At 42.8% G+C, this 14,092-nt stretch overlaps 1 protein-coding gene across 1 annotated transcript in view; it reads left to right on the forward strand.

Moving 5' to 3' along the window:
- Window positions 1-14,092, forward strand: part of gfra4a (GDNF family receptor alpha 4a) — a 114,619-nt gene that overhangs the window by 79,706 nt on the left and 20,821 nt on the right. Inside the window, exons 2-4 of the mRNA XM_042736609.1 lie at window positions 2,511-2,789; window positions 3,069-3,149; window positions 7,769-8,114. Coding sequence (XP_042592543.1) covers window positions 2,511-2,789; window positions 3,069-3,149; window positions 7,769-8,114 — 706 coding nt within the window. The remainder of the gene's footprint in view (window positions 1-2,510; window positions 2,790-3,068; window positions 3,150-7,768; window positions 8,115-14,092) is intronic.

Raw genomic sequence — 14,092 nt, forward strand, 5'->3', positions numbered from 1 at the left:
TTTTTATGGTTTTATGTTTACGTGACACGATACGCAACGCAACATGTAAAAACACAGTATAATCAGTAACTATGTCCCCAATGAATGCAACAAATGGCTCATTTGTAATGGGTTTTATTGTTTTTGTCTTGTCTCACTGGTGTTCTGAATGGGACACGCATCACAGTATGACAAGGGGCATAACATTTCCATCACATGCTTGAGGCATTCGGCCAATCACAACGCCCTGGATATCTGGTCAATCATAGCATACCTCGCTTTTCAGACCGATGAGCTTTGTAAAAAAACATCGCGTTTCAGAAAGGCGGGGCATAGAGGAGAAACAATAATGTACAGTATGTGGAAAATAATGTGTTTTTTAAATCTTAAACCGCATAAACACAGTTAATTACACCAAATACACAAAATAATGTCCTTTTTAGCAACATCATATGACTCCTTTAAGGTAAACCAATTACATACAGTTGCTTTAAATACACAACCAAGATTTACTTTACAGTACACTTTAAATAAATAGGTTTTAATATTTTTTCTTACATACTAAAGTGTTACATAGTGTTACTTACATAGCTACTAAAGCACATGTAAAGTACCTGATTATAATTTAAAGTTTAGTTTTATTTGATAAAACTTTTTGTTACTACATTAAAAAAAAGTCTAAATTGCAACTTCATTGCAAATGTATATTTACAAATATATTTAATACATGGTACAAGTTCAGTATAATACATAAGGCAGCCTTATGTCTCATGTGGGACGAAGAGGATTAATAAACATGTTTCAATACAAATGGCATTAAAATACATTTCAGCTTACCACAAACGTTGTCATTTCATTCGGCATACACTTTAACCATATTTCAAAGACAATATAAGTAATTATAAAATTAATTATAAATATGTTATATTTAAGTGGGTCTAAAGTTCACCTAATTGCATTCAAATATAGGGTAGTCAACCCTGGTCCTGGAGATCTACCTTCTGCTTCCTCTAGTATTTAGTTCCAGCCTTGTTTCAATCCACCTGCCTGTAATTTTCAAGTGACCCTGAAAATCGAGATTAGCGGGTTCTGTCCGATTTGGTAGCTGAACCAAACCAGAGATAGCTATAATGGAGGTATACAGAACAGACTCAAAGACGGCTGAGAACTATATCAGCAGGTCAGCTTCAATCACAGACTGGCTTGGAAAAACCCAAACTTTTCAAATATGCTTGCCAGTTTTGTGTGCATCAAAAGGTCAGGGCACAGATGGTGGGGTGTCCGTGGGTGGGACGTCTGAGGCTGAGACCATTATTACATTCAGCTCCTTTAAACAATGCTGAGATCATGATATTTAAGATCTCATTATGTAAACTGCAATAGAAGATATTTATTGTGTATATCAAACACTTAACAAGCTAAACAAAGACTATGGGCTAGTACATGCATTGTATTGGGAAATTTATAGACAGCTGTTGAAAATATTTTTTACCTGCTGAAGTTATTCACGGGTGTTTCAGCTAAACAGATGTTGAGATGCAATTATTGCCCTAGAGATAAAACAGCACTGCATATTGGGAAATCAGACTTTCAGAAATATTCTCTTGCCATTAACTTCTGATTTAAATAGAGGCTATTTTCATACATTTTTTTAAATCAGAAAACAGAATAGTTTTGTTTTGCTTTGTCGCATGTGATTATACAGGTAATTTTCAGGAAGGATGAAATTGTCCTTTGATGAGCAAATCTGGCACTGTCATTCATTCCTCCACAATTTGCAGCTTGCTTACCCCCTGAAAACAAGTGGTGTGACTGTGAAACGGCAGGGAAAGTGGATGAGGTTGACATAGGTTAAGCCATGTAAATTATTCCTTTAGTCGCCCACATAAACAAGTAATAATATTGCTTTTTGTTTACAGCAGTAAATGTTGTATAACAGTTTATTATGAATGACAGATCAGTAACACTTTGCAATTTGTATACATTAGGTTACATGAACTAACAATAAAAAACTTATAAAATGTTTAATAATCTTAGTTAATGTTAATTTTAACATTTACTAATACATTATTCAAATCAAAAATCATGTGAAATATTGATTCAACTTAAAATCTTACCCTTTTATGATGTCATTATTGGGGAATGACAGATTGACAAATTAGAATCAAGCATTTAAAAGCGTTGAGTAATAATGCCAGTATATAGTATATAGGGATAGTTCATCTAAAAATGAAAATTCTGTCATCATTTACTCTGTTGAACACATGATATTTTGAACAGTGTTGATAACCAACTAGTTGATAGAAGCCATTGACTTTCATGGTATTTTTTCCATACTATAAAGTGAATGGCTACCGTCAATTGTTTGGTTACCAACATTCTTCAAAATATATTCTTTAGTGTTTAACAGACAAAATAAACTTATACAGATTTGGAACAAAGTGAAGGTTAGGAAAGGTTTTTTTTTTATAACGCAAACTAATGGGACCTTACTGTAAAGTGTTCCTGACAGCTCTGTGTGTTCTGTGCAGGGGTGCCGCGGCTGGTGTCCGGGGGCCGGTGGGACTGTCTGACTGCGGGGGATTCGTGCTCCAGCGACGAGGCGTGCAGTCCGCGCTTGAGAACGCTGAGGCAGTGTGTCGCAGGCGGCGGAAGCGTGAAGCTGGGTCCGGGGGCACGCAACCACTGCGAGAACGCCGTGACGGCCCTGCTGTCTAGCCCTCTGCACCGATGCCAGTGCAAACGGGGAATGAAGAGAGAGAAGAACTGTCTTAGCATCTACTGGAGCCTCAAGCAGTCTGTGCTGCACGGTGAGCAAATTCATATTCATAATTTTCCTTTGTCACATACAAAGCATTTGCTCGCACAGTGATACAATTACAAGTTCTAATACCCACACCCACGCGGTCCCTGGAAACCACTTCAATGGATGCTAATTAGACGCCGCATTTTAATATGCTAACCAGTTTAGCATTATAGAAGCATTACTTCAAACTGAACTTTTACCTGTGACACTCTCATTAATTCACTGACACAAAATACTCGGTTACCATAGCCACGAAAAACCCTGTTTGTGTGTGCGTTTACAGGGCTGAGCTTGGTGGAGAATTACCCCTATGAGCCTGTCGAGCGGGGCTTTGATTATGTTCGCCTGGCCTCCATCGCGGCAGGTCAGTGATTTGCACAGACACACTATGCCGATTATGTACTATGGTGTTGGAATGGATATTTGGAACTGATCACGATGTGTTTTGTCACTTCTATGCCAAGCATTAGCAGTGAAGAGTTATTAATAGGGCAGAGCTTAATAGCTTACAACAGCAAAACATGAGTGCTTTGTTTAATGTGTTTGGATATAACATAGTTGGCATTCATCGGCACCGTTGTTGATAAACTGCGTTTCCTACAAAATGAGGCATGCATTAGGGAACTGTCAGGAACAGAACAAACATTTCATTGTGGGCCAAAGACTCTCAGACGGACCTAACAAAGACTAAATGGTCAGATGATTTATCTCAGAATTTCATTTTCTAATCAAGGCATTTCACTCATCACTTCCTCATCTCTCTCCTATCTCTGCATTCACTCAAAATAGCACCGTACCAAGTTTAGAAACTTATTTTTGGAGGAGCCACATGACTAAAACTGTCAGTTTGTCAGCCTCAGTTTATGGGGTGCTTAAGGCATGAGCTGAATTTTATGGACCCCGAGGGCAGCACATAATGATCCATTTACTCATCATCTCTCTTGCGTGCACACACACTGATATACACACTTGAGTCCAAGCAGACACACATAAAATAACATTTAAACTCTCGGGGATAGGACAGAGAATGATTTCCTCAAAGTAATGAAAGTAATGAAAGTAATGTCGGTCATTCATGCTTGACTTTTAATGATGGCTGCTCTCAACTCTCAAACACTGTGAGCGTTTAACAAGCTGGCTCGGTAGAGACAACAAAGATCAAACAAAAAAGTGTGGAAATTAGAAAGGGGAGGGAGGAGGGATAGACACATAGAAATAATAATAGTAAAAAGACAAAGAAACTGGGAAAAATGAGAGAAATTAATTAAATATATTCTTAACATTATAATGACCTTGTAACAGGCTTTTCTGCCAGTATTACAAACTCAAATTAAAAGGCCCACTTATCCAAACAGGAACTTTTGTTCATTTTCTTTTCTTTATGTATTGGTTCTTTATGTGTTTGTTCATTCATGTGGCATGAGGCTTTCAGTGTTACTGGATAAATTATATTAACCTTGAAATTTACAGATTTTAAATGAAAAATATATATCTCATTGTAGATATATATTTGTAACTGTATGTGTGAAGTGTAAGGCTTGTAATAATAGTTTGATTGGTCCCAACAAATTCTGATGTACTTACATCTAGAATCTGTGTATACAGCAATATAATGAGCACCATGGTCCAGAATATTGGCTCAGTATTGATCACAAGCTTGCAAAACCCCTTAATGATGGATGAGAAAGTAATCTCACCCAAACAGATTCTGAGCAAAATCCCTTTTATATGAAAGAAAAAATAAAGAAATAAATGAATGAGGGAAAGAAAGAAAGAAAGAAAGAAAGAAAGAAAGAAAGAAAGAAAAATATTTAAGATAAGAATGAAAGAACGAACAAACAACAGAAAGACAGCAACAAAAAAAATTAAGAGAAACAAGCATGGAAGGAGGGACAGAAGAATGTACTGTAAATGAGGTGGAAAGAAGAAAGGAAGGAAGAACAAGAAAGGAAACAAGCATTCATAAAAAGGAAGGAAACAGAAAAAAGGAAGAAAGGAAGGACACAAGCGAAGGAAGATAGGTGGGGGGGAATGAAAGGAAGGAAGCAAGAGTGCAAAGAAAGGAAGCAAAGAAGGAAAATACAACAAACAAAGTATAACTGGAGGAATGATGGATGAAAATAAATAAGGGGAAAAGAAATGAGTGAAAAAAGGGAATAAAGAAAAGGAAGGAAGCAAGCAAATGAAGGAAGGGAAGAATAGAAAGTAAAGTAAGAAATAGAGTGGTGGACAAAATTATTAGAACGCTAATATTTTCACCAGCTAAAGAAAATGGTTTTAAGTCAGTTATTTCTGTCTTCTGTCTTATCAGTTTACAAATATCAGATTACTTTTGAAACATTCATGCTGTCATTAATTGTAATAATCCAGTATGATTTTTGTTTGCACAAGGAGTCTGACGACAGCCAGTGCTCCACACAGAGATCTGATCTGATCAGCACTCAGTCTCTCTGGATTGGCATGAAGAAACAGAACAAACTGAGACAGACTAAATCCAGAAGAACTGAGGCAACGTCTCCGAGATGCTTCAAGAAACCTACCTGCAAAGCTACAAGTAATGTTAAAAATGTTGGGCACTTGTGTAAAAATGCTGTAAAATGAGGATACTGTCAAAAATAATGTCATAAATAGATTTTCTTTATCAATTAACTTCTATTAACTATATTACAGTAAATCAACATTTGGTGTGACCATCCTTTAAAGCTTTAAAGCAGCTTTTGTCCTATAGGTGCACTTGCGAATAGTTTTTCAGATAGCTTTGCAGACTCTTGAAGCATCTTGGAGATGTTGCCACAGTTCTTCTGGATTGTCTGTCTCAGTTTGTTCTCTTTCTTCATGTCATTCCAAACAGACTGGATGATGATGAGATCAGATCTCTGTGTGGAGCACTGGCTGTTGTCAGACTCCTTGTGCAAATAAAATCTCTCTGGATTATTACAAGTAATGGCAAAATTAAATTTTTGAAATGTAAACTGATATTTCGTACTGACACACTACAGCAAAAGATAGAAATAACTGACTTAAAACCATTTTTTTTAGCTGCTCAAAATACTGGTGTTCTAATAATTTAGGCCACCACTGTAAAGGATAGAATAAAGCAAGAAAAGAGGAAAGAAAAAGCTAACAAGCCAAGGAAGGATGGAAGGAAGGAAGGTGAGCGAAGAAGGATGAGGGACAGAAAGATGTAATTAAAAAAGGTGAAAAGTAAGAAGGGAAATAAGAAATGGGGGGGGGGGGTGGAGGAAGCAAGTGAAGGAAGGAAAAATGAAGTAATGAATGGGGAAAGAAGGTACAGGAAGAAACAAGGAGATGAAACAAACTAATGAAATGAAGCAAAGAACAATGGATGGATAGATGGATGGATGGATAGATGGAAAGGATAAATAGGACATGTTAAAAGAGGGGTGAAGAAGAAGAAAAAGATGACAATGAAGGGGGCAGTGGTTAAAAAAGTCCACGGCTCTTGGGGGAAGAAAGAGAGAGAGAGAGAAAGCAAGCTCTGTGGCAGTGTAATGCTGGCAGGCTCTCTGCGGCCCACATTAGTCTGATATGAAAAATGAAGCAGCAGCAGCAGCCAGTCTCAGCTGGGACCTGCTCTGTGATAGAGACCAGACTCATTCAACTTTCATTCTCACTCATGCTCTATTCATTAACAGCACACACAGGCCACCCAGACTCACATCCTCTTAGAGTAGACCAACTCAAACCTTCGTTAAGACATGAGAGAAAGAGACGTTCTGTATGAACCTCAACCCTCATTAGAACAATGAGCCAGAGCACACCTCCAAAAACTCATGCTGCTCTGACAGTTCGACAAGGCCATTCTGAAAATAACCAATGACATCAGTTATTAAATTGGAAGGCTTTTGTAAGTGCATTTAATACACTCTTATGGCGATTCATAACTTTTTGCATTTGACATTAGTGACTACAATCTCATTTGTATGATTTCATACCCCATCGACAGTTAAGTTTAGGAAATGGAACAGAAGGGGAAAAGAAAGAAGGAAGTAAAGAAAAACAAGAAAAGAAGCAAAGAAAGATGGGGAAAACAGCAGAGAAGAAGCAAATAATGAATCTAAGGAAGCAAGGGAGCAAAAAAGAAAGAAAGAAAGAAAGAGATTTTGTTTCATAAGAAGTTTAGGCAAAGGATAACAAGGGGAAAATAAATTTGTAAAAGAAGAAAGTAAAAAAGAAAGGAAGCAAGTAAGCAAAGAAACAAAGGAAGTAAAAAAGATATGAGAACAAAGGAACAGTGAAACAAAAAAGAAAGGCAGCAAAGAACAGATGCAAAGTAAGAAGCAGTAGAGAAAAGAAAGATGCAACAGGAAATGAAGCACAGAAGGAGGGATGGAAGGATAGCAAGTAAAGAAATAGGGAGAAATGGAAGGAAGAAAAAAGAAAGGAAGCAAGGAATCAAGGTAAGAAAAGTAAAAGAAAAGAAAGTAAACAAGCAAAGGTAAGAATCAAGCAAAGAAAGGATGGAAGGAAACAAAAAAAGGAAGGAAAGAAGCATGGGAGGGAGGAGGGAAGAATGGAAATGAAGAAGAAAATAAAACAGGGAAAGAAGAAAGGAAAACGCAAGCAAGGAAAGAAGCAAGTAAAGAAAGGAAGGAATGATTGACAATCAACTCATGCCCCATTGGTGGTTACAGGAGATGGAAAAGAAGGTCGGAACAGAGGGACCTTTGCCATCTTACAAAATAGTAACATTTTCTTATGAGATGGGGTTGCTGCATTGCATTATTTTGGCTTTGTGTACAAAGAATATTATGTTGGATGGTAAGTAATGCCACATTTTACAGTTGTGGTCTGGTTTTCTGTGTTATCTTGAGAACAGGCTTCTGTTTCAGCACTGGACACCGACTGTAGCCACTCCAACTACCTTTTTGTTTGTACTCCGAAGTAGGCAAGTGTAACTAACACGCTAATCCCTTTATACCCAGGAAACACAAGCCTGCTTCTCTCTCTCCTTCCTTTCAGAGTCTGAGGTGGGCATGACAACAGTGAACCGTTGTTTGGACGCTGCTAAAGCCTGTAATGTGGATGAGACGTGTCAGAAACTACGCACAGAGTATGTGTCGGCATGCATTGCCCCATCGGCGCGAGCCGGGCCCTGCAACCGAGCACGCTGCAGCAAAGCACTGAGAAAGTTCTTCGACCGTGTACCGCCAGACTACACACACGAGCTGCTCTTCTGTCCATGCTCTGACACGGCTTGTGCAGAGCGACGGCGCCAGACCATTGTGCCTGGGTGCTCATATGAAGAAAGGGAAAAACCCAATTGCCTGGCACAACTTCGAGTTTGTGAGGCCGACTATGTGTGCAAGTGGGTATTGTGTGTGTGTGTAAAAATTACTGCTATAAATACAATCAAGCTCTTTTGAAGGGCCTTAAGATTCTCTGTAGAGAGTAATATACTTTATAAAGGTGCACAAAGACATTTTGTCCCATTCAAAAAGTGTTGAACCTGAAGAAATGGATGTATGTTAGACGTGTTAAAACAATGTGAATTCATATAAGATAAACACTCAGAAACCTAAAAAGTGTTTTTTTTTTATAATTTGGTTACACTTTATTTTAAGGTATCCTTGTTACAGTGTAATTATAAATGTAAGTACTGAGTAATATTAATTAACTGCTTAATACTTAATATGTGGTTAGGGTTAGGATTTGGTTTAGGGTTACTTGCAAGTAATTATGCACAATTTATTGTTAATATAATAGTAAGTACATGTAACGTGTAACAAGAACACCTTAAAATAAAGTGTTACCAATATTTTTAATATACTCCAATTAAACAATTATACTTTAGCAATGCCATTTGAATGCAGTTTTTTTTTTTTTTTTTTTTTTAATGGAACAGTCTTGCCATAACCTCCCATAGATCCAAAGATGCTGAGGGCAGCAAACAGGCTAATATTGTTGAATAAGAGCCATTGAAGCCAACCAATTAAATCAAACCAATCAAAACCCTACTTTATTTCAGTAATCTTGGCTAATGTATTGCAGGTGTGCTGTCCTGTTAAACATAATTGATGTGCTCTCACATTGCTGTACCGGTAACAAACAATGGTACTCAAAGGTATGATAGAGTTTCATTCAAATGACGGTAACGTTTAACTGGATATGTGTTTTTCCCTTTAGCTGGCTACTAAAAATGATGGCTTTAAATTGCAAAATAAAGCTTGCTAAAAAACTGTTGAACCATTCATAATGTTGGGCTCAGTAAGATTTTTTAATGTTCATGAAAAAGTCTTTTATGCTTAAAGCTGATTAAAACCCTCTTGGGAAGACAGAAGTCTGCCGGGGAAACACAGGTTCTAAGGCTATACCGTGGACTATACACATACGAGTACCGCTTAGGTCTCAATATGGAACCCAGCCTTCCACAGTTCTCACGGATTCATCATGAAGGCCTGGTGCCGCACATTCCGAGGAGTCGGGCTGGTTAGGGTGATGGAGGATCTCAACATGGTCTACGGTACGGACACTCTGGAGCAGTTTTAGCAAGCCGACACTAACCGGGGCCTCTCTGTGCCACTACCAGTTTGAGGTGAGAATACAGGAGGATACCGGCTCTAAACCAAGGCTATAGAATCTAGCGACCATGTTAGGGGTCGCCCAGCCCACAGCTCTACAATTATCTCTCAGTGACACTTCTTGTTGAGTAAGCTCGCAACCTGAAAGGGCAGGGCACACCCTGTGCCTGATAAGCCAGGGTGATGGCATCCACAATCCAGTGGGCCATTCTCTGCTTAGAGATGGCATTCCCCTTCTGCCGGCCTCAAGTAACAGACAAAAAACTGGTCTGAGGTCCTGAAGCATTGTGTCCAGTCTACGTAGCATCTCAGTGCTCGGACGGGACAAAGCAAAGCCAGGGCTGAGTCTGCCTCCTCCAGGGGCAGCGCTTGCAGGTTCACTACTTGGTCCCTGAAAGGTGTAGTGGGAACCTTTGGCACGTAGCCGGGCCAGGGCCTTAGGATTACCTTGTCGGTTGATGTACACAACGGTCGCTGAGTTGTCCGTTCGGACCAGCACATGCTTGCCTCATAAGCGACCTTTGAGACAGTTCAAGGCAAGGCGTACTGCTAACAAGGGGCACCCCTGCCCAGAGGAACGCAAAATCTGACCACGGGGTGAGGGTTTGGTGACAGGCTGGTGTAACTTGGACCTGGAGAGTGCCGCGCTTCCACGCCCACCTCGGGACTCAGCCATACAGCCAGTGCTGGAGCGGTCTCATATGTAACAGGCCGAGCAGTGTAAGTGCCGCTGTGGCCGTCATATACCCCAGGAGCCTCTGAAAAAGTTTCAGTGGGAGTGCTGTCCTGCTCTTGAACGTATTCAAGCAGGCTAGCACTGACCGCACACGCTCCTCTGTGAGGCGCGCTGTCTGTTCGAACCAAATCCAACCCCATACCGAGAAAAGAGATCCTCTGTGTCAGGGAGAGTTTGCTTTTTTCCCAGTTGACCCAAAAGCCCTACAGGCTGAGGTGCCGGAGCACCAGGTCCCTGTGCTCGCACAACTGATCCCGAGACTGTGGTAGTATAAGCCAATTGTCTAGATAGTTGAGGATGCGAACACCCTGTTCTCTTAGAGGAACATGAGTCGCCTCCACGACTTTCGTGAAGACACTGGGAGACAGGGACAGCCCGAAGGGCAGGACCTTGTACTGATATGCCCGTCCTTCGAAGGCAAACCACAGAAATGGTCTGTGGCGCGGAAGGATCAACACAAGAAAGTACGGGTCCTTCAGGTTGATCTCTGCAAACCAATCTCGGGGACAGACACACCCAAAGATGCGTTACTGCGTCGACATCTTGAATGGTAGCCAATGAAGGGCCCAGTTCAAAACTCGCAGATCCAAGATTGGCCGTAACCCACCGCCTTTCTTGGGTAAAATGAAGTAAGGGCCGTAAAACCCCAACCTCATATCGGCTGGAGGGACCGGCTCTATCGCGTCCTTCGCCTGTAGGACTGCAATCTGTACCCATAGAACAGGGGCATTGGACGCTTTCACTGTAGTGAAGCGGATACAGCTGAACTTGGAGGGCGCCGGGTGAACTGAATTGCATAGCCAAGGCTGATGGTCCGCAGAAGCCAGCGAGACGGGCTGGGTAGCGCTGACCAGGCGCTTAGAAACTGTACAAGCGGGACCAGTAGAACCACAGCCATACCCGCTGTGGGGCAGCGAGGTGGAACACAGGGACCCCACTCGGGCAGCTTGTGAGCGGGCCGGAAAGGGGTGTGAGTGTGGGGTGCAAGGCCCACCTGGTTCCACAGGTTGGTAGAGGGTGCATGAGTAGGGCCTTTGTTGACGCTCTCGAACCACCCGCTGCTGCCATCAGGCGAAGGAGGAGGGTGAGTGAGGTCCGGTGCTTGGCCGTCCACAACTAGAGAAAAATGTTCTCTCATCGAGATTTCCAGATTCTCCACCCGACCCTCCTCCAGGGGAGGGAGAGGTGCCTTCACCATCCCCCAAAAAACAGCTACCTCTCTCTGGGTCACCCGTCCCAGGGCCTCTTGCTCTTCCGCCCACTGCCAGGTTTGACGGGGGCCAGGAAGGGTGGGGTAGCCTGCCTATACCTAGCTCTACGACCCCACTTGCTAGAGGATGCTGTGGATGCGGCACGGGAGAGGACGCAAGGAGCCACCCTCAGCGACGAGCAGGCTGGGGCGCTGTGGCCGGTGGATGGGTGGAGGCAGCAGCTGCCCGCCGGGCAGAAGGTTGGTCCGCCTCAGTCTGCTTCCATGCAACCAAGAACTGCTGGGCCAGGTTCTCGACTGCGTCACTGAAGAGACCGGTCTGGAACATAGGGGCATTAAGGAACCGATCTTTGTCGGCGTCCCTCATTTCAACCAGACTCAGCCAGAGATGGCGCTCCTGGACCACAAGCATGGACATCGCATGACCCAGAGAACTCGCGGTGGCCTTTGTCACTCGAAGCACGAGGTTAGTGGTGGTTCGAAGTTCTTTCAGAACTTCCGGATCGTGACCACCCTCGTGCAGGTCCTTCAGTGCCTTGGCCTGGTGCACCTGCAGTAACGCCAAAGCGTGTAAGGCGGGAGCAGCGTCCCCGCAAGCCATATAGGCACTGCCGCTTAGACCAGATGAATGCCTACAGGTCTGGGAAGGAAGCACTGGGTCTCCCCGCCAGCAGGAGGCAGACTTAGGACACAATTGTGTCACTACTGCCCGCTCCACTGGGGGAATAGCCGAATACCCCATCGCTGCACCGCCATCGAGGGTGGTGAGGGAGGAGGACCCCACCGGCCAATTTCTGGCAGTAAAAGGTGCTGTCCACAACCTGGTGAGCTCGTCATGAACTTCCGGGAAGAAAGGCACCGGGGCGGGGTGCTGAGAACCAGCGCGAGCCACCTTGAGAAACCAATCATCATGCCTCGAGGGCTCAGGACGCAGTGGAGATTTCCTCTCAAGCCCTACCCTCTCAGCGGCCCGGGAAAGCATAGTAACATCTCCAGATCCGATTCAGGCTTTGCCACCATCTCAGAGGGCAGAAGCGTGGCCGAATCTTCATCGGACAGCTCTCCCTCTGATGCTGAGATCAGCATCTGGTCAGGGGGAGGCCCACTGGATACCGCTGGTACACTTTTTAAAGAGGGCCCAGCGCGTTCCGTGGGTTGCTCCACTGGATCGGAGGTGCAAGAGGAGTGATGGTCCCCAGAGGGTGACCTTTTCCCACAGTGAAAACATGACTTATCCACGAAGGCCACCTCAGCATGCTTGATGCCCAGACACGTGAGGCAGCGATCGTGACCATCACCCGTTGCCAGGTAACGACCGCACCCAGAAACGCACAGGTGAAATGGAATCCTTAAGGACGTTCCGTCATCTGTACAAAACTCTTTTAGAGAAATTTGCTCTTTAGGAAATGCTCTTTTAGTGCTAAGGCGCACAGGGGAATTGGCTGCTTGCAACACGACAAGGGGTAGTGCAGCCTGAAGTGCGCAACCCACTCGACTCGGGAAAGACCCCCGCTGAAGTGCCGTCTCGCCAACACATGAAGCTTCTGAGAGTGTGCTGAACTCGTAGTTCACAGCTAGACACAGTTTGAGCAGAACAATACTAACGCTCGTCTCCAAAGCGAAAAGCTGGTATGTATTGCACCTGCTGCCTTATTATACTCACGCTGTGATCAGCGGCAGCGGGATGCAATAATTGCATGCCAATGTGCATTGGCTCGTTTAGTTTACACTCGAAGTAGATTGGTCTATCGAAGCAATATCCCAATTCGTCAGTCACCGACGTGACGTCGAGAATGACCGACTGAAACGGAACTTGTCTTATCAAAGTTGAAAACTATTGAAAACCAATTTAATAGTTGTTCTGGTAAATATTTGTGAGTAAACAGATATTTTTGAGGATTCTGAGAGCTTGAATTAATTTAAAATATTTAATAAGTTTTTGCTGAATAAAAGTACAAATTTCTTAAACAAACAAAAAAACTTACTGACCCCCAAACTTTTGAATTGTAGTATATATGAAAACTACCCATATAAGATGACAATTTATGCTACATTATCCTTAGTGGTATTGCTGAGAATATAATGCATAATGAATTGCTGTCAACAGCTTTTGAAATGCAATAATGCCCAAAATCAAGGTTATACAGTATAGATAGAAGACTGTACAACATATGCGTAATAAAAGTATAGGAGGATTTTACACTCCATTACTTTATCTGTTCACAACAGACAAACAGAAAACCGTAAATCCAACAAACACACAAGTCTGACAGCTGCAATCACTCTGCAAGCAACTCTGTATAGCAGAGTTTCAGTGGTCATATCTGAGTCTCCCTCTTTTCACATCACAAACACGAAGGCCTTCATCGTACTTTGCCATCGATCAACCATCACGCTTTCACACTCCAAGTGAACACTCTGCTGACACAACGCATTACACAAGAGGAGATCACTTATGGCCACAACAGCCAGTTAGCATAAGAAATCAGCAGGGAATGTGGGTAATTCCTCTGAGACTGACCTGGTTAAATGATTGATTGGTCACCAGAGGAGTGGCAGAATGTGACCTGCATGTAAACGGTCACTGTCGGCTGAGTATCGTTCCCGGTTACTTAGCTGTAACCTTGTTCCCTGAGAAAGCGGAACGAGATGCTGCGCTGCTCAGCGCATTGGGAAACGTCTTGTTCGTGACCAGCTGTGAATAATGTGTGTAACACGTCGATAGAATTGACCCGGTGGTAATATAGCCTCGGTTGATGACGTCATCGGCGCGCGCGTCCGCAACACGGGGCTATAAATAGATAAGCCACAGGTGCATC

Source organism: Cyprinus carpio, chromosome B13 (assembly GCF_018340385.1).
Source record: "Cyprinus carpio isolate SPL01 chromosome B13, ASM1834038v1, whole genome shotgun sequence".
Classification (NCBI taxonomy): Eukaryota; Metazoa; Chordata; class Actinopteri; order Cypriniformes; family Cyprinidae; genus Cyprinus; species Cyprinus carpio.